The sequence below is a fragment of the Lottia gigantea genome (genome assembly GCF_000327385.1).
Source record: "Lottia gigantea unplaced genomic scaffold LOTGIsca_11, whole genome shotgun sequence".
In the NCBI taxonomy this organism is placed as follows: Eukaryota; Metazoa; Mollusca; class Gastropoda; family Lottiidae; genus Lottia; species Lottia gigantea.
The window spans coordinates 181,590-206,625 of NW_008707001.1; the positions used below are offsets into that span (position 1 = coordinate 181,590).

At 33.2% G+C, this 25,036-nt stretch overlaps 3 protein-coding genes across 3 annotated transcripts; 2 read left to right on the plus strand and 1 right to left on the minus strand.

Moving 5' to 3' along the window:
• Nucleotides 1-2,304: 2,304 nt before the first annotated feature.
• On the plus strand, nucleotides 2,305-8,683 carry LOTGIDRAFT_110527 (hypothetical protein; the record flags this gene model as incomplete). The annotated part of the gene is made up of 11 exons (XM_009046992.1): nucleotides 2,305-2,496; nucleotides 3,305-3,686; nucleotides 4,521-4,691; nucleotides 4,915-5,081; nucleotides 5,770-5,937; nucleotides 6,285-6,433; nucleotides 6,790-6,924; nucleotides 7,255-7,441; nucleotides 7,726-7,823; nucleotides 8,139-8,367; nucleotides 8,501-8,683. The coding sequence occupies 11 exons, from the start codon at nucleotides 2,305-2,307 to the stop codon at nucleotides 8,681-8,683; spliced, it is 2,061 nt and encodes a 686-aa protein (XP_009045240.1).
• Nucleotides 8,684-12,325: 3,642 nt separating this feature from the next.
• Nucleotides 12,326-19,590, minus strand: LOTGIDRAFT_156320 (hypothetical protein; the record flags this gene model as incomplete). The annotated part of the gene is made up of 9 exons (XM_009046993.1): nucleotides 12,326-12,336; nucleotides 13,916-14,032; nucleotides 14,374-14,479; nucleotides 15,034-15,173; nucleotides 15,334-15,613; nucleotides 16,917-17,011; nucleotides 17,846-18,620; nucleotides 18,820-18,934; nucleotides 19,562-19,590. 9 exons carry the CDS (start codon nucleotides 19,588-19,590, stop codon nucleotides 12,326-12,328), a joined length of 1,668 nt encoding a protein of 555 aa, XP_009045241.1.
• A 276-nt stretch (nucleotides 19,591-19,866) lies between these two features.
• On the plus strand, nucleotides 19,867-23,779 carry LOTGIDRAFT_230092 (hypothetical protein). Its single transcript, XM_009046994.1, has 5 exons — nucleotides 19,867-19,922; nucleotides 20,477-20,663; nucleotides 20,970-21,204; nucleotides 21,820-21,896; nucleotides 22,159-23,779. Exons 2-5 carry the CDS (start codon nucleotides 20,486-20,488, stop codon nucleotides 22,263-22,265), a joined length of 597 nt encoding a protein of 198 aa, XP_009045242.1. The 5' UTR covers nucleotides 19,867-19,922; nucleotides 20,477-20,485; the 3' UTR covers nucleotides 22,266-23,779.
• The last annotated feature ends 1,257 nt before the right edge of the window (nucleotides 23,780-25,036 follow it).

Here is a 25,036-nt window from a genome sequence, read left to right on the forward strand (position 1 = left end):
AAACCATCTTCAGGATAATTTTCATTGTGAGGTATTTATAAAAGGATTCGTCCCGAAACATAGCTACATTTACTCTAATTGTATTGACTTTTTACCTCCTATTTGCACGTTATCGTGTGATTTATTTTTATAGATGTATTGTATTAAGAGGAAGATTGGTGACCAGTGTTATCATAAGACTGATGATATGCGTTTTGGATATTGAACTAATCAGGATAGCAGGTTTGAATATCTGAACTAAAAAGCCAATGAAAATTGGATGTCAACAGTTGGTCAAAAAGGTGTTCTGTGGTTTGAATTTGAAGGACAGACAATATTTTAAGGTCAGTCTGTAAAAACTTGATGATGAAGTGATACCTATTGAATAGAAGCCATTGTTTCTGCTACATATTGTTCCATGATATACAGGGCTGTAACTGGGGTCTATTTTCTATAAAAAGTCATTTGTCAGTCATGTTTTTCATCGTAATGCTTTCGGTAGAGTGCAAACAGTAACCACCTTGACTGTAGACTTCAAACAGTAACCACCATTACCGTAGACTTCAAACAGTAACCACCTTGACTGTAGACTTCAAACAGTAACCACCTTGACTGTAGACTTCAAACAGTAACCACCATTACCGTAGACTTCAAACAGTAACCACCTTGACTGTAGACTTCAAACAGTAACCACCTTGACTGTAGACTTCAAACAGTAACCACCTTGACTGTAGACTTCAAACAGTAACCACCTTGACTGTAGACTTCAAACAGTAACCACCTTGACTGTAGACTTCAAACAGTAACCACCTTGACTGTAGACTTCAAACAGTAACCACCATTACCGTAGACTTCACAAAAAGCAATATATTTAGCAGATATCATATTTATATTTATAGTTTTTAGAATAAAATTTATTTTGTAAAATTTGGCGTGAGACTTGGCGTTGATGTAATTATAGCCTGGTATGATTTGTAATACCCAGTACTAACAAGTCTATCACCCAGTCTCTGACAGTATTTATACAACTTGTAAATATAACAAATTATAATTGTAAGATGAAAATCTCCAGACATTGTCAAAGAGTCTAATTTTAAAACTGTCATTTTCTTGTCTCAGGGAGGAAGAATTGTCATATAAATATTGATTTTACATCTGAATACCTTGGTTAATTTGTACATCAGATTTCTATGGTTTGTCTTTATTTTATATAAACTTTCTAGCTTGTAGTATCATATCCAAACAGATACTCTCATACTATGGTGATTACAAGTTGTTTATGAACAATTCAGATATACCTGAGACATTGGGATAGCAACAGGTCAAGGGATTGTGTCTGAACATGTTGTAGAAACTGTTAAATTGAAGTTGTGTATTAGGGGGTGAAAGCCGGCACTTGAATGTCTCTCAGAAGCACTGGCACAGACATCAGAATTGAAGGGTTCATTTTAAGAGAGATTGTTTTACAGTATAATCAATTGACCTATTATATTAAACAAGATGTGTTTATTTTTTCCCCTGTTCCTGTATTTGTTGTTTGATTTAAGTCGACTATTGTATTTCTCTACTTTGTTTACTTCTAATGAGGGCAGCGGCGGTGAAATAAAAATAGAACAATTTAAAGGGATTTAAAGAGATTTTCTCGTTATTGTATGTAGGTCTAGGTATCCATTAAGAAATTGAGATTGATTATCGATGGCAGACTATTGATCAATAATCAGTTATTATAGTTTATTGTGGGTAATCAATTATGAAATTTGATAATCGATAATCGAAATTATAAATTCCTAGCGCCGATTATCGATTATTTTGATCATTTTACCCAGTCTTAGTTATATATATATACAGTACACATATATCTTCCATTTGTACCTACCTGATTTTGCATCTGACTTCTGTAGTTCCTGTAATTCAAATATTATTCATGACTAGTTCATTTTCACTAATGATAGAATGTTGTCATATTTAGTACCTGAAGAAAGTTTAGAAATTATCTTTACAATCACTTTAGGTTTCCAGAATTTTTTCTCCGATGCAGATTGTTTCAGATATTACTGGTACGTTTGAACTTACTTTGTTAAATTGTTAATTTTAAACATTGTTGTTTTGTATTTTACAGTTTGAACAACAAGAATGAGGTTAAAGTACTGGATATTTTAGACTTATGTCAAGATTGACAAGAAGTCAACCAATCAAATCAGCAGACAACATGATTGACAGTTCATTCAACCAATCATCTCAATAGAATAAGTGATTGACATGTGAATAAACCAATCACAGTGTTTGAAATAAAGTGAATCAATGGCTCAGGATCTATATGCCAATATGTCGTTCAGTACTATATTTCGGAAGGCTACAAATTTACTTGGAATCGGAACGGAGGAGGTGAAGTCTCCGCCACTAGATGGCGAGATTATTTATTGTAAAAACAACGTCTGTGTTCATCCGCCTGCTCCGTTAACTCTAGAAGTAGAACATCATCCTGGTTACCTGACTATTAGAGCTCAACAAGATGAGGTAAGTTTTTGTTTTGAAATTCCAAATTCTAAAACTCATCTTTCTGTAATTAAACTTTCCAACTGTTATTGTTCCTGTCTGACTTGAACAAGGAACTTTCCAACTGTTATTGTTCCTGTCTGACTTGAACAAGGAACTTTCCAACTGTTATTGTTCCTGTCTGACTTGAACAAGGAACTTTCCAACTGTTATTGTTCCTGTCTGACTTGAACAAGGAACTTTCCAACTGTTATTGTTCCTGTCTGACTTGAACAAGGAACTTTCCAACTGTTATTGTTCCTGTCTGACTTGAACAAGGAACATTCCAACTGTTATTGTTCCTGTCTGACTTGAACAAGGAACTTTCCAACTGTTGTTGTTCCTGTCTGACTTGAACAAGGAACTTTCCAACTGTTATTGTTCCTGTCTGACTTGAACAAGGAACTTTCCAACTGTTGTTGTTCCTGTCTGACTTGAACAAGGAACTTTCCAACTGTTGTTGTTCCTGTTTGACTTGAACAAGGAACTTTCCAACTGTTGTTGTTCCTGTCTGACTTGAACAAGGAACTTTCCAACTGTTATTGTTCCTGTCTGGCTTGAACAAGGAACTTTCCAACTGTTATTGTTCCTGTCTGACTTGAACAAGGAAATCTTAGTTCCAAAACTAAAAAATCGTGTTGTTGCCCTATGTTAGCCTGTAATATCACTGATTGCTGTAGTTGATTTGGTCAAGGTGCCAAGTCTTTGCTGTTGGTCATCTTTTGTCTTCAGAGAAAGTGTAATTTGATTCAAATTGCCCCTGATGTTTTATATTTATGCTTTATTCCAGGTAAAGGGTCCAACGTTGGTTTTAACATGGATACCCAACGCATCTTTAAAGAAAAACCCTCAAAGCATCGAGAGTAGCCCAGCCATTAAACCACCAAAAGTATTAACTCCAAGATCTAGTCCACGTAAAACACCAAAACAAGAATTCGCTAAACCAGAAGGGGACATTACTCCATCGGATATCGATTCCCCAGATCAGACTTCCTCCTACCTCAAAAACAACCAATCAACTGCTGCCAAATCGTACAAACAGAGTGTTGATAATACGAGTTTTAGTTCGGATAGTGTGTCCGTCTGCTCACATGAAGAATCTCTCAGTATGGAAAGTTGGACAGCTCAGTTTGATGAAGCTGGAACAAGTGACAAAGTGAAATTGAGTTCTAGTTGTAAATCACAAACGGATTCTGGAATAGGGTCAGATGAAGTCACTGTTCATAGTTTTACCCATAATGCATTTGATGTTCAAAATAACGTGAAAGTGAGCCATCTTGTGAAACCGTCGAAAATTGGCGTCAACGTCAATGTGTTACACGAGAAAAATTGTAATTCTAATCACGAAATTAAGAATTTGATAAATGCTCCGAACAGAGAGGAGGAGTTATCTGCTCTTGAAAATGATGGTTTGACGTCTGAAGAGCAGTTGGCAGCCATGATGCAACGAAACAAACTTCACGCTAAAAAAAATGACGTAGCCAATCAGAATCAAGCTGTGAAAAGTATCGTGATGGACGGTGATCAACTTCAAGTCGTTACGGAGGAAAAGGAGACATTTTTGGAATCCAAAAACTTGGACGAGAAAAACATAAATAAAAACGAAAGTAAATTTGAAACAAGTAGTTCGCAGTCGACAGACGTTGATTCTATGAGTTCTGATTCGTCCAATCCCAGCCCTTCTGACACTCGCTATGAAAATCTTCTGGCCGAACTGAAACAGAACGGGATTGGTCAAAATATTCCACAGATCCATCACGACGATGATGTTTTTGACGGGACTCTCAAACCAGACACGTTATCAGACGACAATTTAAAAGGAGGTTTAAAAGTTCCGAACGAATTAGACTTGGGAAGTTTTATAATCCCGCCCCCAAACACACCAATGTTAACTCCAGACATTTCTGTCACGCGTTATCGAAACGATTCTTCTTCTTCCACGACGACGTCTGGACCAGATTCACGACCTCCAACCCCTTACTCCTCAGACCTGGAATCTGAGCCAGGGTCCCCTACAATGGAGGATTCTACGCGTTCCATGTCAACGAGTAGTACTGGATCTATTTCCTTCTCTCATAACTTAACATTTCCTGAAAACTCTGTTACGTATAGTAGCAGTCGAAAAGAAAAGAAAACGGCCAAAGAACAAGTTTGTGGAGTATTTTCTGTTGATTTAGGTATGATTATCCAGTTTCTCACCTTTTTGATATCCAGTCTTTTAATTTCAATTGGAAAATTAAATAATTTTCATAGTGTTTTATCATCTCTTCAACTTCTTCTAGTTTTCTATCGTTTGTATCTTGTATTTGTAGGTCAGATGAGAGCCCATGTTTCACTGTAGTAATATTGTCTGTGTATGGATTGTGTTTCTAGGAATGATAATGTACCTTGTATTTGCAGGTCAGATGAGATCTCTACGTCTATTCTACAGTGATAATCAATGTACGAAGGGTCAGGTGGTCATCGCTAGTCGAGAATCTCAATATAAAATATTACACTTCCACAGCGGGGGTCTGGAAAAACTGGCAGAAATATTTGAAGAGTGGAATCTATTTAGGAAAGCTAGGGTAAGATTGTATTCTATTATATTAGTCTATTGCTCAGTTGTAAATTTAGTGTCTATATTTATACAGTAAAGTTATGTTCTGTTCAAATCCATGTTTTGTTGATAACTTCTTTAATTATGATTATTTGCCCCTGTGGTCTGTACGTCCATGCGTTCATATTTGGCTCGTGCTCACTCTAGTTTACAATTCTTTACAGATTCTTTTGATTTTTATTTTTATTTTGTGGGTCAATGTCATTATGAAGATGATCTCTATCGATTTTCTTGATGATCTGATAATTTTTCACCAAATTGTTGTTTCCAACTTAGTGTATTCACTTTTTTAGCAACTTTTTTTTATGGATTCCTTTGATTTTTATATACCACTTGTAGTATGGAAACATAATGTCATCGGCACATTGGCACATGCTCACTCTACAGGGGCTACAAACAATGATTTGTAGACCTACTTACAATCAAAGCTGCTGGTGGGCGTATGTCACTTTGCCTCCCAAGGATATATTTTTTTATGTGTTATGTTATGATATTAGATTGGTACAATAGTACTGTTATATTTATATATCTTATTAGGATGTAAATTCTACTGTTTGACCCACAAAATCCACACAAAATGAAATAAACCCACGTGAATATTTAAAATTTAAGTGTTATCTTAAGCTATTATAAATATTATTTTTGCATTTTTCTAGACGAGAGACAGTGATACTCCTTATCGTCAGTTCTTAGTAATGAAACCCCAGGTGACAGATGATCAGTGTCACCCTGAAGAGGGTGTGTTTCCCAGGGTAACAGAAGACGTCTGGCAGGCTCATATGATGGATGATGGTATTATAGAAGATGATTATCAACTTAGAAAGGTGGGAGAACGATTTCTTCATTTTATTTTGTCAAACTTAACATCATGCTTAATAACATATTATCATTTAGAAGAAGGCAAAATTTACTCAAAAAACACCTGTTTTCAAATCTTTCATATAGAGGCTTATTTATTTTGGTGTGTAATTGTTAAAGAAATCAGAATCTCTTTAATTAAATCTTATTCCAGCTTAATATTAGTTACACACTGCTAAAATCTTACAATCTTTTCAACATTATTTTTGATTTTAGAAATTGACCATGTCGTCTGGTGAAAGAAATTTGTCTCATCACTGAAATATTTTTTATCATTTCTTATTCTTTATGGAATATATATTTTGTATTGTAGGCAGTTTTTTTTGGAGGTTTAGACCCGTTATTACGACATGAAGCTTGGCCATTTCTACTCAAATTCTACCCGTTTAGTTCAACTTTTGAAGATCGTGAGAAAATACGAAATGATAAATATATACAATATCATAATATCAGAAAAGAAAGGTAGGAGAAAGTTTATATTTTTGATAATTTCAAGTTCAATTTTCTTTATTTTAGTGACAGTGGAGAAAGGCATCATAATTAAATGAGTTTTTATGGTTGTTTTTAGAATAATTGTTTGGGGTTTTTGTATGTTAATGGATTCTGTTTTTACAGTGTCTTTTGTATCTGTGATGTAAAATGTGTAAATCTAGGCAAACTCGATCAGACTTTTAATTTAGATTTTAAGAGTGGTCAATAAATTTAAATAAAGAGAATAATCTAAGAAAGGGAGATGTGGTTTTGAAATTTTGGTTGAATTTATTTGAGTGTTTAGTAGCAAATCAAAGTGTTCAATCATCAATTTATGTTTTTTTCAGGGAATCAATGCCAGAGAAGGAAGCTGAGAAGTTCTGGAAGACGATACAATGTACAGTAGAGAAAGACGTAGTTCGTACAGATAGAAGTCATCGTTATTTCAGGGGTGAACATAATCCTAATATAGAAATACTGAAGTATGTTTTCATTTATTAAATCATAGTGACAAGTTTTTTAATCAGTTTTGGGTGTTGTTTTGAGGCTGGGTACTTATCTAAATTTTGGCATCCAGAACTTTAACGAGCGATAATTGGCTTGCTCATTATTAAAAAATTCATCTCTTAGTAAATTAGTATAAGTAAATATACACCAAGTAAATAATACTAGTTTTTTTTTATAGATAATACTATTTTTACAACAAACCTTCAAGTACCATGTAACAAAGCCTGATTCTTAATCCTTAAACGAAATTTAATATTGTTTTAAAAAACATAACAAGACAAATTCAAACTTTTAATATTTTATAGGAATATATTATTAAACTACGCGGTGGCCCATCCTACAATGGGGTATACCCAGGGTATGTCTGATCTATTATCACCAGTACTCGCTGAGATTCAACATGAAGTCTACGCTTACTGGTGTTTTGAGGGTTTAATGCAGCGTACGATATTTGTTAGTTCACCTCGTGATAGTGATATGGATAAACAACTGGTATGTTTTAAATTTTCTTTATTTCAATCTTTGACTCTTTGAGTTTGAATGAAATGACACATCATGAACCCTGAAATTCAAGGATAATTAAAGGATATGACAGTAACATTGTATAGTTTATCTTGTGATTATGTGACCAGTAGAGAGAGTGATTTATAAGGTTAAGGAGAAAAACGTAAATGTAATTCTCTGTAACTGTTGAAAAAAGGTTTAGTTTATTTCAAACACAATTTAATATAATGCCACGTATTTTCTATATTTTGATTAAATTGTTTAAATTTCAGAATTATCTAAGAGAGCTGTTACGTCTGATGGTACCAAAATTTTATCAACATTTAAAAAAACTTGGTGATGATGCTTTAGAACTGTTGTTTTGTCACAGGTAATCCATCTACTGTTTTATTTCAACCAAATCAGATTTCAGATTTTCATTTGAAATCACAGGCAGAGTAAGTCTAAGGTTTCTGTGGATAGCCAACTTACTAATTTTTCCTAGGAATTGTATGAAGATTTAAGTCAAGATTTTATGTAAATAACCAGTACCAAATATATTGTTAGTTGAATATTTCTTCTACTAGTTATTCTATCTCAAGGTTATTACTGTTTGTGATATTATAGAAATATTAACAGTCAATATAACATGTATTATCAACTAACATTTATAAATTTCTAATTTTATTCTGTGTTTTATTTACAGATGGATATTGTTGTGTTTTAAACGAGAATTCAGTGAACGAGATGCGTTGGTAATCTGGGAGGTCTGCTGGTCTCATTATCAGACGGACTATTTCCACCTATTTATCTGCGTGGCTATTGTCTGTATCTATGGTGACGATGTCGTGGAACAGAATTTACCGGCTGATGAAATTCTCCTCCATTTTAGTAGTTTAGCTTTACATATGAACGGACAGGTCGTGCTGAAAAAGGTAAATATTCTAGAATTTATGATCTTGAAATCACCATCATCATTGTATCCTCAAATAGTGTAAATCAAATTCCTGGATGTTTTTAGACTTGACTCAATGTTTTAAAAAATAACAAAATAACTTTATTTTTCAGGCTCGAGGTTTGTTACATCAATATAGAAAACGTCGGAAGATTCCCTGTACTTTACACGGACTCTGTACCCACTGTGATCCGGGAATGTGGGACAGTGGACACGTACCAACTGTAGAATGTATTGGACACCCTGGAGACACGCCCTGTCCCTATTCCAGCACCCCCAACTCTCCTGAAGATTAAGTATGGAACAAATTTAAATTTTACTCCATTAAACACTGACTCAAACCAGAAAGAACAAAAATAGTCTATACATATCTTTTAAAGATCCTGTCTTACATCATGCAGAGAAACATTCTTATTTTATCAAAGTTTACAGATTTTATGATCAATGATTCTTTCTATCAGATTTTATCTGGCCAAACTATAAAACTTTTATTAATAATCCTAATATAGTAAATACTATACTTTCAAATCACCATACTGCTAAAATACTATTTTTAATTTGGAATTTTACTTGTAAAATAGTAAAAAGTTCACCAGAGTTATAATAACTATTAATCATAACCAACTATAAATTGTTGTTCCTTTGATTCCTGATTTGTTGATGTTAAATTTCTCCTGACCTCTGAATAGGCAGCTACCTAAATTCCCTATTTTATAGTGTAGCTATTGTATATTGTCAACATTGTATTTATTTATAAAGAATTTATATATTGTAAACATTGTGTATAATATAAACTTTGTGTTTTGTAAACATTGTGTATATTTGTGAACATTGTGTATATTATAAACATTTGGGCATAGTGTCAACATTGTATTTATTGTAAACAAATTGTATTTATTATGAATTGTAAACATAAATATTTATGTATATTATGATTATATTGCATAATGTAAACATATTGTAAACATATTGTAAACATATTGTAGGCTTAGTCAAGCGAATATATTTGTGCCAATTTAAAGCATAAGCAGATTGAAGCTTTCCAGTATATTTTTAGCTAATCATAAGTAATAATGAAAACAATATTAGTTTGACTTGTATAGTTTCTATTATTATTTATTCTACCTATATATAAAGTGGACTGTTTGTGTTTTATTTTGAGGTAGTGTAAGTAATAATGAACACAATATAAGTTTATTCTGTATAGTTTCTATTATTATTTATTCTACCTATATATAAAGTGGACTGTTTGTGTTTATGTTTGAATCATTCTGGTGGTTCATATTGAGTTTCAATCTTCATCAAAGTTAGATAACTCGGTGTGATTTATTTGGCTTATATTCTATGTATTTATGTGTTAATGTGCTCTCACATCATAGTGATTACAAGTTGTGTATGTTGTGAATAATCAAAGTGATCATGATTTCAGAACACAATCTAACAACTCAGTTATATGACAGTTGCGTTTGAAACTTATTACCTCTATTTTTATTCTGAACTATACACAACTAGTGACCTCTGGTGTGAGAGCCTCTTTAGGTTTTAATGAACAATGGCTAATTATTCTAGAACAAACTTTTCTGTTGTTTGTCTACAGATTGAGTCTTTGTATCTATATCTCGTGCAATATCTAGCAATTTATTCTATTATCACTATTGTGCTATTTTAAGCTTTTTTTTTTTGTTGTAAGCTTTCTGTGTTTTTTAAATTTCTAGCTGAAGAGGTGGATCTGGAGCTTATTAAACCATGTAATCTCTAAAACTTAGATATGTAAATAATTGGGGGCAAAGTCCAACTACAGCAAATTGTGTTTATTTTGTCTCATTGTTATGCGCATATTAATTAGGAATATTAATTTATTGTGTGTGTAATTAGAATATCAAGGACCTGTCGTTTTAAAATATCAGTTTAAATATTTGTAGAGATCAAAGGAGAAAAAAATGCATTAATATTCAATCTGATTTGAATGAAGATCACCAGATTTTTCCTGGGGAATCACTAAATATTGAGTTTTAATTCCACAGCAAAATAAAGTAAGCTTGATTTGCATTTTAAACGAAATGATTTAATATCTGTTTTGTAATGCTCTAGATTTGTAGATTTTAGAGTTCTATTTATATGATTTTATTCTCATTTTTCAGGGTAAATATTACTTTTATTTTTAATAAAATACATTCTAAGTTGAAGTCACAGGGTAGAAGTATTATAATAATTTGAAAGACATTCCAAGTTGAAGTCACAGGGTAGAAGTATTATAATAATTTGAAAGACATTCCAAGTTGAAGTCACAGGGTAGAAGTATTATAATAATTTGAAAGACATTCCAAGTTGAAGTCACAGGGTAGAATTATTATAATAATTTGAAAGACATTCCAAGTTGAAGTCACAGGGTAGAAGTATTATAATAATTTGAAATACATTCCAAGTTGAAGTCACAGGGTAGAAGTATTATAATAATTTGAAAGACATTCCAAGTTGAAGTCACAGGGTATCAAGAATAATGTATTTTTGAATTATTATTTAAAAGAATATAAAGTGACAGAGTATTTAAGATAATTATTTAAAACAGCACAATTTTTTGTTAATTGACCATTCCAGGATATTTTTTTTTTATAGAAATTTTTATCAATTTTGTCTACAATTAGGAACAAATTTATCAACATTCCTATTCTAGTTCTATATTTCTTTAGTTTTGTCACCTTGGTAAAAGAATTGTAAAGAGTAGAAATATGAATCAGCTGGTTAAGTGAATATGCCCATTTCCTTTAAATTCTGTACATTCCAGTATTACTGGTAATATACAGATATTCAGATATTCAGATAAAATATAATTAATTAGCCCTCATACCATACTGATCACCAGTTGTATATAGTGGCCAATATAACTAACAAAATGATTTTAATGTAACTGAGTTGTGTTTCATTATTCGTAACCATAGACAACTGATAATCACTATGGTGATAGGGTATATTAAAGTTAACTAATGTTATATATCTAGATATTGTAAGTTGATTATTATTATTATTATTATTGTGTATATTAAATATTTATCATGTTCTTGTCTATGGTAGATTAGATCCCCTTTTATTAACTCACTTTATATTTCTGAATTATTTGTTTATCTTGTAAATCTCTCCAGAAGTAGGTAATTTTCTATCAAATTGATATATTCCATACTGAAATCAACAGTCTCTACTTGTGACCTAGGCCAGTGCTTCTATAAGAGTATCTCTTATAAAACCTCATATAGATCATTTCTATAGTCCAACAAAGATATTTATGGGTTTGAGTTAAATTCAAATATTAACACGGGCAGATAAATATTTAACATCCCAATTTAAATTCTTAAATCAGGGCTGTTGATTTGATTGTATTTCATGGACATGACCGGCAGATCAGCTGAAATGTACGTTGTGTCAAGGAATTGTCAGACATCAAAAAGACAATTAAATAGAAAAATAATTTTATTGCATAATGACACAACAAGATTAGCATTAAGCCACCAATTAAGAATTACATATTCAAACAAGACAGAAAATCAAAATAATTTGAGGAAAGAAATGAGGCCATCTTCAGCATTCAATCTCTTCCATCAACGTTTCTAAAGCGTCTTTTATTTTTAAACAAATTTCACCAAGTTTTAACAAAATAAATACAAGAAATGATAGACACAAAATAAAATAGAACCATGTATAAAATAGAGTAAACCATCCTAGACAAGACAATGATCCCAGAGATAGAAATAATATCTAAAATGAAATAAAATCCTAACTTTCTATACCTTAATCTTATTAAACTTGATAAAAAAACACAAAAAACAAAATACCATTTTCAAATTCAAAATTACAGTAAAAATCTGATCTGTTATCAAAATTCATACGATGAATAAGTCAAGCTAATAAGGAATATAATTTAATATATGATGAAAATATCAAATCTAAAATGGAGCTGAAAAGATAATGAGTAATCTGTGATAACAGTTAAAGGTGCCAGCATACAAATGGTCATGATTGGCAATTTTTGTCATCGACTAGAGTCTTGTCAAAGAGTTTCACGGAGAGTAAGCACAGGAGGAGACAAAAAATCTCCAGTTGGTCGTTTTCCACTAGGTCAATAATAATATATATAATATCAATCACGTAATTGAAAGGAAAATGAATCTGATTGGATGATGACACTCTGTCTTGCAGACGATAAAACAATCAGCAAACATTGTTCCTGTAATATGCAGAATACCTACCAGTATTTAACAGATTAACATAAAGAAGATTATATTGGTCTAGTCTGAGAGAGAAGATTATATTGGTCTAGCCTACGAGAGAAGATTATATTGGTCTAATCTGAGAGAGAAGATTATATTGGTCTAGTCTGAGAGAGAAGATTATATTGGTCTAGTCTGAGAGAGAAGATTATATTGGTCTAGTCTGAGAGAGAAGATTATATTGGTCTAGTCTGAGAGAGAAGATTATATTGGTCTAATCTGAGAGAGGAGATTATATTGGTCTAGTCTGAGAGAGAAGATTATATTGGTCTAATCTGAGAGTGAAGATTATATTGGTCTAGTCTGAGAGAGAAGATTATATTGGTCTAGCCTGAGAGAGAAGATTATATTGGTCTAGCCTGAGAGAGAAGATTATATTGGTCTTGTCCGAGAGAGAAGATTATATTGGTCTAGTCTGAGAGCACAAAAACACATTAGAAAATATAATTTATAATACAAATTACTATCAAAAATATCATAAGTTTCATTAATAAAACACTACAGGTTTCTATAAAACACTACAGGTTTCTATATAACACTACAGGTTTCTTATCTTCTCCAACAACATGAAAGACAAAGTTTAATCTTAATTTTAATTTTTTCAATTTTCTTTCGTTTTAGAATAATAGAACACAAAATCTTTTATTTCTCCTAAAAAAAATAGTTCTTGTTCTGAATATTCTAAACCCACTCTATCTGGATATTTAGACAATTTCCACTGGCGTCCATATATTTCAGTGAGGTCCATATATTTCAGTGAGGTCCTTATATTTCAGTGAGGTCCAAGGATTGAGCTGTTTCCATGATTATAAAACAACCACAAGGTGGAGCCACAAGGTTTGTAAATATAACGTGTAATCAGTGTGATAAAACAAGAACACGTCAACTCCAGTATTTCAGCCTCGCTCCAATCACAAGTTTACTCTTTTAGACATCTATCTGTAATGTCCACACATTATTTTTTCATGATTTTTGGTAAAAAACTTTCGACCACTAACAGAGCGACAAAAAGTCGACAAATTCCGAGCCATGACAACAACATCCTGTTAATTCACAACTTCCTCACACAACAGAGTTAGATTTGACGGAAATTAGATATTTACAATAAGTATTTTAAGTTGGTAAAAACACAGAAAGCCCGGCTTTATTACATCTTCTACAATGTCGAGTAAAGTCCAAGTATAAAATAGCGAGGTTCGAGAATTTAAACGTTTTCGATTAGTTTATTAACTGTGGTATAAACACTGACCACGCTACAAAACACACCAACAATAATAATCACAATATCTTTTATTTTTACACAGATAGACATAGTCGTCCAGGTGAGTTTAAGATGAAAAATACACGGTAAAATAAACGCTAGCAACGTACTGCCTATTCCTCCTGAAAATTTCAAAATAAATTCTTTAAAGGGTTAAAATGAATCAATAAATAGTGATCAAATCCAAATTGGCGAAAAGGGAAGTGGAAAATTAGGAAGAGGCGAAATAAGAATAGATTGGAGACGAATTAGGAAGGGGAAATAATGGAATAAATGGATATAGAATACCAGCAGGTTGATGAGTTAAAATTCACCAACTTATGCAAAACTGTTTGGATAAAGTGAACCACGGTTCCATTTATTTATTGATTAAGGCTTGGGTTTTCACAATGCTGTATGTTTGGATAAAGTGAACCACAATGCTGTATTAAACTATAAATGAATATTAACTGTAATAACTTACCAACAAAAGCTAAGATATAAGCGAAACTATTTCTAAATAATACAGCCAGACCTGCCGCCATCAGAACCAAAATCATACGCACTAGATTTCTCTTCCATCCTGCCACCTGGATAATAAATAGGAATATTTCTCAAAACTTAGTTTATACATTTCAAAGGGAAAAAGTTGTCTTAATATTTGCTCTATGTAAAAATGTCAGATGTCAGTTGATAGGTTTTCTGCAAAAATTGGGGGTCAAGAGAAAACAACTCATCAACAAAATATAAGAAAGAACGAAACAACTATATTTTACAAGGATAACAACTTAGGTTCACAGTTAATCCTTTCTACCAGCTGATCCTTGACCAAACCTCTTGGCATTGATCTTTCCCGGATTATCTGTACCCATATACAGCTGGGTCGACCGGATTCATGAGAGAAGATGACTTATTCAAGGTCATTGGACTATCACACGCCGATCGAGAATTGAACCCACAGCTGCCATATGCTTGACGTAACCAAGTAAATGACGACATGTAATGAACCAATGCTCTAACCAAAATACCTCAAGAATTTATATACTTTTAGTTACATCAAGGACCTATATTTTCTATCAAAAACTCAACTAAATATTATATTACGTAAGAGAAACATATTTTTAGAAAGAAATTGGTGACGTACCTCATGTGAAATAGTGGCGGCAACAGGAAGTGAGATATTAGTTCCTGTGTTGCTAGGTAACAGAGAATCACGATCACTGGCACTACGGAATTCATCATCATCATCGTCATAATATTTCTTCTTCGGGGCACAAATACGACCTGAAATGAATGGAGTTTTCTGTCCTACATTTTGACACTTGATAATTAATGCTGATGAAGACAGACAACGCCATGCAGTGTGGGATGAGGGGAATTTACGAGGGCTGTCAATGGATCTTTAACAGGGTCTCATTTAAGAATATTAAGATGTAATACCTACCCTCAGCGAATGTATAAATTTCTGCTAATTCTATAACAGGGTACATCATTAACGGAAACGTTAGCACGACTCCAAACAACAAACAAATATTAACGATCAGCGAAAAATCACTCCCTGCTGGTAAATTAGCATTTAACATTTGTTGAACACCAGTACCGAATCGTAGATATCCCATAATTCCAAATGATGTCAAAACAAATGATAAGAAGCCGATAGCTCCGTGTAAAAAAGGTCCGAAATTATGTCTGTTGCCTTCCATACTGGACTCAATTGGAATCACCTGAAAATATAAAATACCACCAAAATCAATTCAGGTAGATATGAAAATAAGAACCTACCTAACTTGCTTTTTCATCCAATCAGAATTTTCTGGATAATTTAATGGTTAAGAATTTCATAATCATGTGACATTTGACTGACAGCAAACAAGTTAGATTATATTAAGTAAAATTTTCATGGTTAAGTGCTGGGCAGAGTTATTTCGCTTATTATTGAATTATATTAGGCCAGAGATTGGCCGAATTTTTAGAGAAATACCAAAGAAATATGTCTACAATATTGTCAGCCTGGTATGATAATTGTCTAACTAATTATTTTGAAAATTCTATTTTATTGCCCAAATCACTATCCATGCATGCGTGATGATATGGGTATAGAAATAAAATTTTATCAAAATATTGAGTTAGACAATTATCATTATAAAGACAAGTATATAATGAAATTAGGCACACATTTGTCTTGGATCATTTCAAAATGTCTAATGTTCTAATTTTTATAAGCCTGATTGAATACTGAGAAACACCATGGAGTGAGCAATGAGGAAAGTTTCACCAAGACAGCAGCATCAATCTTATTTTTTCAATGTGAAATATCAAGGGATCTTTTATGTATATAGTTTTATAGTTTTTATCACCAGGACCTTAGTTTATTTACATATTGGAATGATTAGATACTCCAACTATTACAGGTTTGTTTCCTTGTCAAATTCTAACCCACCCCACTTTTTAGGCTTCAGTGTTAAAAATTGACTGATATTGTCCATATAGTTATAAATTATAAATATTATAATATCATTTTTCAAATCTATGTTTATCTTTATAGTAATTTATTTGTCTGATTTGGACATGCCATAAATATACTTTTAATAAACTATTACCAGCAACAGGTTGGTTATTACACACTTCATTAAACACAATGATAAATTGATAAAAATATATTGATATAGTTAAGTTGGGTGTAACATTGAATAATGGAGTCTATCAGTAGACGGTTTGACTGATTTTTTGTCATCCTTGAAATTAGTCTCTTTTAAAAATCACAGTGAGTTACCCTTGAATTCTACCAAAACCAGTATTCCCCTGTTTCCCCATTTCAGTCATACTACTACAGCCAGTTGGCCAAGATACCGGTTTCAATTCTGGCATAAGTTGAAATGAGTGCCGGTATTTCTGCTGTGAGAGATGGTTGGTGGGCTGGGTCAGAGGGATAGACACATACCTTCATCAGTACTGTAGTTTAAATCTAGGAGTCTATAATAAATGATTATGCGTAGTTGTTAGAGAGGCCGTTAAAATAATACTTACTGTACCAATTCCTTCAAACGCTCCGGCAACCAGACCAAAAAATACCGGTAAACCTTCATATTCTATTAGTTTGTACGTCTTACTGATACTGAACCCTAAAATTAATAAGATAACATGTAAGGAAGAGTTTAATAGAGAGTTGAGGGTATCAAAGATAGTTTTAATATGGTGAAATAGCTATGGCAGTGGAATTTTTATGGTTATGAGCATCTAATCACCTAGCAGATGTCTAGAGCACTCAGTGACTAGCAGACGCCTAGAGAACTTAGTGACTAGCAGACGCCTAGAGAACTTAGTGACTAGCAGACGACCAGAGCACTCAGTGACTAGCAGACGACTAGAGAACTTAGTGACTAGCAGACGCCTAGAGAACTTAGTGACTAGCAGACGACTAGAGCACACAGTGACTAGCAGACGCCTAGAGAACTTAGTGACTAGCAGACGCCTAGAGAACTTAGTGACTAGCAGACGACTAGAGCACTCAGTGACTAGCAGACGACTAGAGAACTTAGTGACTAGCAGATGTCTATAGCACACAGTGACTAGCAGACGACTAGAGAACTTAGTGACTAGCAGACGCCTAGAGAACTTAGTGACTAGCAGACGACTAGAGCACTCAGTGACTAGCAGACGACTAGAGCACTCAGTGACTAGCAGACGACTAGAGCACTCAGTGACTAGCAGACGACTAGAGCACTCAGTGACTAGCAGACGACTAGAGCACTCAGTGACTAGCAGACGACTAGAGCACTCAGTGACTAGCAGACGACTAGAGAACTTAGTGACTAGCAGACGACTAGAGCACTCAGTGACTAGCAGACGACTAGAGCACTCAGTGACTAGCAGACGACTAGAGCACTCAGTGACTAGCAGACGACTAGAGCACTTAGCAGGCCTACTGACTAAGAAATAAAATAAATTGTGCTTACCATCAACTAAAAATACAATAATAGAAACACATCCAACTAAAATAGAGATATTAGCTGCCACACTGATTGGTCCAAGATGGCGGAGGTTACGAATGTACGAGAAGAATATAAACAACGGCAACGGAATGAGGACTAGTAATTTTAACGATGGTGCCGTCGATATGTAAACTTCCTCTGAGAATGTTGACCAAGAATCATTTTGAGTTGAGGTATTTCTGGAAAGTTCTGAGTCTATATCGGATAAAAATGGAAAAATTGAGTTCATGGAATCGTTTACATTTGTAAAATTTGAGGTATGATTGTCTAAACTTTCCGACAAGTCTCGAAGAGTTATCAACCTTGGAGGGGGGTCTTTTATTAAATGATCTCTTCGGCAATTAGTTATAGTAAATTCACTCGCGTTCGTGAAATTTTTATGTAAATCACAAGTATCTAAGGGAAACGTTGCGAAAATGGTGTTTCCAATCAGAATGAAATATCCAACACAGAAACCAAACTGAGTCAAAAACACACACGCGTTAACAATATACAACCCCAACTTTCCCATCGACAGCTGGCCGACATCTCCGTATGTCATACTTCTCTGGAGTTGTTTACGAATCTTCATCAACTCTTCTTCTTCGATGACTTCATCTTCTTCAGCGTTGCCATTGGTTACCCTTAAATTACGTTGAGCGTCGACAACGTTTCTGATGGCTTCGTATTTACATTTGACTATCAGTTTACAGCAATGATCTGTTAATACAGCGATAAAAAACAGGCCCACAATACCTGCCTGGAAATAAAAAAAAAAAATTACGATAAACTTTGGTTTCAGACTAATCTGTAATCCACCTAAAATATGTTCCCAAAAAGGTTTTGCAGTTTGGATGATCAACATCATACATCGAATGTACAGATCTCCATCTAAACTGAAAATTTGATATTTTTTTTGTCATTTGACCGACACGTTAAAAGGTTAACAATTTACTTACAGCTAAACCACTTTGTCTGAACGCAAACGCCACACCAAGATAGTTAGACCCAATGAAAGCTTTCACCATGTTAGCAAAATCTGACAGGTTGGTATGCCAGTTCACCACCCTGGGGCTGAAATAAATAGAATTAAATTTATCAGACCCGTACACTTTAGGGCAGGATTGAGAGGGGGTGGGTGTGCCAGTTGATCACACTGGGGCTGAAATAAATAAAAATACATGGGATGTATAAAACCCTGAGTTAACTCGTCTTAACAACTTATTGACATAAAGATGTAATTTTGAAAACTAGTCGTGGTTTTGGTTTAATAACGATCAAACAATCTGAAATATCTTTATACATGGCTTCGGTTGTGAGCAATCATTCAAATAACGGAGATCAGCGGTAACAAAAGAATTAAAGACAGTGTAACATGATTGCTGTGGGTTAGTTGAAATATTACAGCTTTTTTTAGACATAGATGTTTGTGGATGTTAGCGTACGTCTACCATATTAACTAGGCCTAGTGAGAACTCTTAAGCTTACTGTCTAAAATATTCAAATATATATAGTGAACGAATTTTCTCTCATAACAATATCTTATCAAAAGATGTCAACTTGATAAAATAATCATGTTTATAAATTTCTCAACAATCTACTTTCAATTTCAGTTTGTGCTAGCTGAGTTGTCAGACAACTGTCAGGTGTCAAAAACCAACAACAGACACAAACCAAAATGTCTGCTAACAAATTCTTTACCTGATTTCTATTGGTAGAGTATTCTCCATGCTGAATTCAAGCTTGATTTTGTCCCATTTACTGTTGCGTTAACTAATCAACCCATACAACGTCTGTTATCTATTCAGTTCGCACTTTCTTAACTCCATCTTACGATAACTAATCAACCAGTCCCTTTATCACTCTTTAAAATTCTCACTATGACAATCGAGACTAAAATTGATTACATGACATCATTTTAATCTACTTTATTTCTATGACGTCTGATTGGTTGAAATCTGAAACATCAGCCAATGAAACATGTGGATGAATTGTCAATGGCGGAAATTTCAAAGGAAGAATGTAAACAAAATAAATTCTTGAATATTTTGATCATTTTCAGGTATTTCTAGTCGATTTTTCTCGATTTCATTTATAAAACGTAATTGTGATTGTTTAACTGACCTCGACTGAATAGTTTAAAAGGAAATTCGTCGATATTTATTGCTGAAACGACTTTGTTTTGGTCTTCAGACACTTCAGTAGTTCAGTTTTTAGACGGCGGGAATGTTTATAACATAAATCTAAAGCTAACCGGAATTATCGAAACAGACCCTTGTCAAATGAACAATTAAATAATTTTGGTTATATTACATTTTAGTTACAATCTTGTTCGTAACCCGTTTTTTGATTAAATTTAACCGTATGAAACATTTTAATCACAATAATACAAATTCATATTAATCTAAGCCTAAATCTATTTTTGTTAGTTTTTAGGCCATTTTGTATTATGGTTTACACTAAATTTAGAATCACTAATAAATGATCACAATGTTATAATATAGGGGCATGTGACATGGTTTTCCTCATTTCACACTCAATAGCGTTGTCTGTTTTCATTACAGTTACCTGAACCTGAACATAAGAAAAGTAAAACATTAAACTTGTTCATTTCAGTATCTGACCATGTCTACATCAGAAGAAAATGAATACGAAGAATGTACGTCTAACGCTACGGAGGCGTTGCTAGTAGTTACCAGTGATCATACAGATTTCGCCAAGAAAGATCAACTGCAGGAACTCTGGGATAGCATCAACGAAGTTAAACAGAGAACACAGGAGAGGTTACAAAATGAAATACAAAGTAAGGTTTTGGTTTTAAAAAAGTAGCTTGACATTATGCTTATGGATTTGAAAATACAGCCGTTCCCAAACTTTGTAGACACCCAATTCAATTACAACGAAAAGTTCTCGCTCCGTTATGACTTAAAATATTTTTACTGGGATTTAAAAATATCACAATCAAGTACATCAATTTCTCTTACGAAAAATTTAAAACAATTTGGATCAGAATTTGAATCTTAACTGGCACTCTATATAAAGTTTAAACGTAAAAACTTTGCATGTTACTTTATAAATTTATGACATAATAAAAATCTTTCTCTTACAGATCTTCAGAATATGGTAGAAAAAGCTGAAACTGAAGAAAAACAAGAAAATGTGGAAAGAAAAGAAGAAAAACTAATCACACAATGTGAAGAGATGAAAATAAAACTAGATGAGATTTCCAGCGATTGTGAAAAATATCAAAAGAAAGTGGCTGAGGAAGAAAAGGAAAAAGACATTTTAAAAAAACTTTTAGAGGAAGTCAGCAAAAATAAATCCTATTCTTTACCTAAAGCAAAGTGAGATTTATTACAATAGTTATTTCTTAAACTATCTGTCCTGATGAGGATTGTGTATCTGAAACACGTGTCCACAGTGAGATGAGATCTAGTCAATTTACAGGTCCTGTGTGCTACAGACTGTGAATGTAAAATATCTCTCGACAATGGGTAATGGAAAAAGAGTCAATAGTTGATGCCTCTCTCCAAGCAAAATGTTCTTCAATACAAACTGCCTGTCTTCATTTACTCGAGCGTATACAGAAATTTAAGACGTAAACCCCGAATCAGTTATTCGTTTTAACTCTGGTTCTCATGAAGGAATCTTGTTAAATTTAACAGGGTTCGCACAGCCTTGAAAAACCCTTGAATTCCGTCTTTAAAAACACATTTTCTCTTGAAAAGTCCTTGAATTTTGAGTTGAGTCAAATTGTGTATATTTTTATCATTAACCCCATTGACAAATATTAACTATCTTTATTGATTTCACAGTTCAGAAGTAAGGTACATGTGTATTCTGTCAGACTAATAATATCCTTGAAAAGTCCTTGAATTTCAAAGCCCAGAGTCCTTGAAAAGTCTTTGAATTTTTGAGGCAAAGTGCTGTATGAACCCTGTTTTAATTCTATATTTCAGATACAATGTCAAGTTATATTCCAACATTTCACGAATAAGATGGCAGTCTGATTCCAACTCAGATGAAATTAAAGGCTGTATCCTTTTTTTTTAGAATTTATACAATACTTTTTTTGGGATAAAAGGTATATAAATGGTATATGGGAAAATAAGACTCCTGCTCTGCACCAAAACTTTGAGAGAATGTCTATTGTATGTTATTATTTGCTTGTTAACATTTTAATTAGTGTAATATCCCAAATTGACAGTTTAACACACTGAACAAGTCTTGCCACTTTTACTGTATAATATATTGTATATTTTCTTCAGTTATTTTTCTTTCCTTAACTGACTGTATAGATATTTGTAACAAAGATGATATTCAACCATTTTGTTTCAATACGAAGACTCACTCTCAGTATTACATTACTAATTCTTTATGGGGCTTGATGAAAGAGGATTGGTGAAGGTGGACATGATCTAAACTTTCTTAAAACTTGATGAAAACTATCTCCTAAACCTACCCTGAAATTCTAGTGTTAAAGAAATACATTGTGAAAAAAATTCTAATAATAGAAGACTAATAAAGAAGACTAGCCAGGAAAAACAACATTCAAAGTCCCTGGAAAATGAATTTAATGGTGTTTAAAATGAGGTTGTTATTCTCTATTGTTTTATATAAAAGATGTTATAAGTTATATTACTTGAATTTCAGTTCATATGACATTTTATATTGTTCCCACTCGGTGTTCAAAGTGTTAACTCGGAAAAATTCTATTATGACTAAAGACTTGAAGCGAAAAATAACCTTAAAATTATCTGGTTATTAACTCTAGTGAGGAAGATGACATTGAAACTTCAAGTAAAACTAATTGATGGAAACTATCAAATGAAAACCAAAAAATCTGATTTGAAATGAGGACAATAACAATTGTTCCTAATCAAAAGAGACTGATACAGTAGATTGATATAGAGTGTTTGTTTGTAGTGAAAGGCAATGTTATCTCTTATAGTTAATTTTCTTGACCAATCATACTTTAGTCTCAGAGACAGGAATTTTTTAGCTTAGCCAATTAGTAATAGTGTTCACAGCTCATTGTGAAATTTGAGCCATCAAATCCATGTGTCCAGAATTATCTGCGTTTGAATGTTACAAAAAACCACTTGTCTTTTCTTGAGACACTGCCATATAGAAGATTATGGAACTATGTGATTTTCGTACATTTCTAGTACTTCTGAAGACTATTTGAACATGTTCAAGACCCAAATCAACCCCATATAGCCATTTAATACGTAGAAATAAAGATCTAGAAAAAAACAATGCTGTTATATTTTACATTTTCATTTATTTTGATTTTCATAATTATATTAATGTACATAAACCAAAATGAACCAATTAAATGAAATGAAATTGAAATGAATTACTTAAACACCGAGATCAGATTGGAAATGACATGAATTTTCACCTAAAAAAAAAACGTACATCGCAAATTAAAATAATATTTACAAAAATAATTCATTTCAGCACTTTTACTTTGTAATTTACATCTACATAATTAACCCAATTCTTATTAAGATAAAATTAATTCTTGTACTTCCACTTTTGTGGGGTACATATTTAACAAATTTGGCCAATTATTTTAGGGAATCAGAATATTATCTTGAATAAAACTGAAACCTGCCATTTACCAGTATTTACATTTTATACACTGACCAAATAAAGTCCAGCTGGAATATTTCAGGAGAAAAAAGTTATTATTATTACACTCCTGTCACAACATTGAAGTTTACAAAAATTGATGTGATCCTTTATTGTAGATGAAATCTGTTTAGTTTTTAAGATTCAATTGAAATCAACAAGAAAGTAAAATAACTGGAATTATAGTTTGCTATTTCCTGATATTTACATTGAATACATTATACAAGATTCTCAACCAACAAAATACTCTTTAATAGTCCTACTCTCTTTATTTAATTTTAGACTCATCAGAAAATGAAACATAATTTGTCATTTATTTACATTCTATAAGAATGACAAACTACATCAGGCCACGTATTCTCGAAACAATCTTAGCGCTAGGTAATCCTAGAAACAATGTTAGAAGTTCAGACCCTAGGATATCCTAGAAACAGTGTTAGAAGATAAGACCCTAGGACATCCTAGAAACAGTGTTAGAAGTTAAAACCAAAAGACATCCTAGAATTAAGATCGGTTTCAGAAATACGTGGTCAGATTTCGATTCTCAAATGCCAATTTTTCATCAATTTTTTGAAAAATCTCTATCAACTGAAAATAATATTCACACATCAATATTTTTTGTTGTCTGTAGATTGGAATCCATGATGAAATTAACTAGGTGGTGGAGGGGGTGGGGGTGCTACCATCATGGGGTTCATATTGGGCATGTTACCATAGGAATTAGGGGGTGGGGGAGGAGGGACTGGGTTAAACCCCATCTGACTAGTTGGAGGAGGGGGTGGGGCTCCCATGGTATTCTGTACTGCGTTCTGTTGCCAGGGTGGAATAGATGAAGGGGGAGGTGGTGGGGGTGCTGCACCCATCTGAGGTCCCCAGCGATTGTTGTTGTTTCCGGGCGGTGGGGGAGGAGGCACTCCAGATACTGAAATAAACAAAATAAATCAATTGTTAGGCTCAGTTAAAAGCAGGCACATGGAGTCAATTTGACTGACATATCAAGATTTCTCTCACTAATGCACCATTTTAAGAAACATTTGCTTGTTCTGCCCAAAACTACCAAATTTGACAGATATTTTAACAAAAAAACTTGTTAGACATTTCCCAATATCTTAAAGCAAGGTGAATAAACATGAAAATTACAAACTTTAAAACAATCTATTGAGAATTAGATTGCATGAGGCCACATACCTTGATTTTGAAGCCAGGGCATGTTAGACATGGTGTTCTGGGGTTGAGTAGCAGGAGGGGGAGGGGGTGGGGCTGATATCATACTTGGTGGGGGTGGCGGAGGTCCACCTGAAATAGAAGTTTGGAACATTTTCAAAGAGAATTGGAAGATGGTCCAATTCACGAAGAATCTGCTTTTGTAGCTTTTATGTTATCATTGATATAATAAAGATACATTTTCTTTGCATTGTCAAGCGATTTTCGTCTTATACCTTGACTGCAATAGCCACTATTATAGTATCACAGAATGCAGCGATTTTATTGGATTCTAGGCCACCTAATGCAGCCAATCATACCATTTAACAGCCAGAC

What these genes read in the sequence shown, in the direction of transcription:
- LOTGIDRAFT_230092 (XM_009046994.1), top strand. Translation starts at nt 20,486, where the DNA reads ATGTCTACATCAGAAGAAAATGAATACGAAGAATGTACGTCTAACGCT. An exon ending in GTTACAAAATGAAATACAAA is followed by an intron (nt 20,664 to 20,969) that starts GTAAGGTTTTGG and finishes TTTCTCTTACAG; the next exon opens with ATCTTCAGAATATGGTAGAA. An exon ending in CTCAGATGAAATTAAAGGCT is followed by an intron (nt 21,897 to 22,158) that starts GTATCCTTTTTT and finishes CTGACTGTATAG; the next exon opens with ATATTTGTAACAAAGATGAT.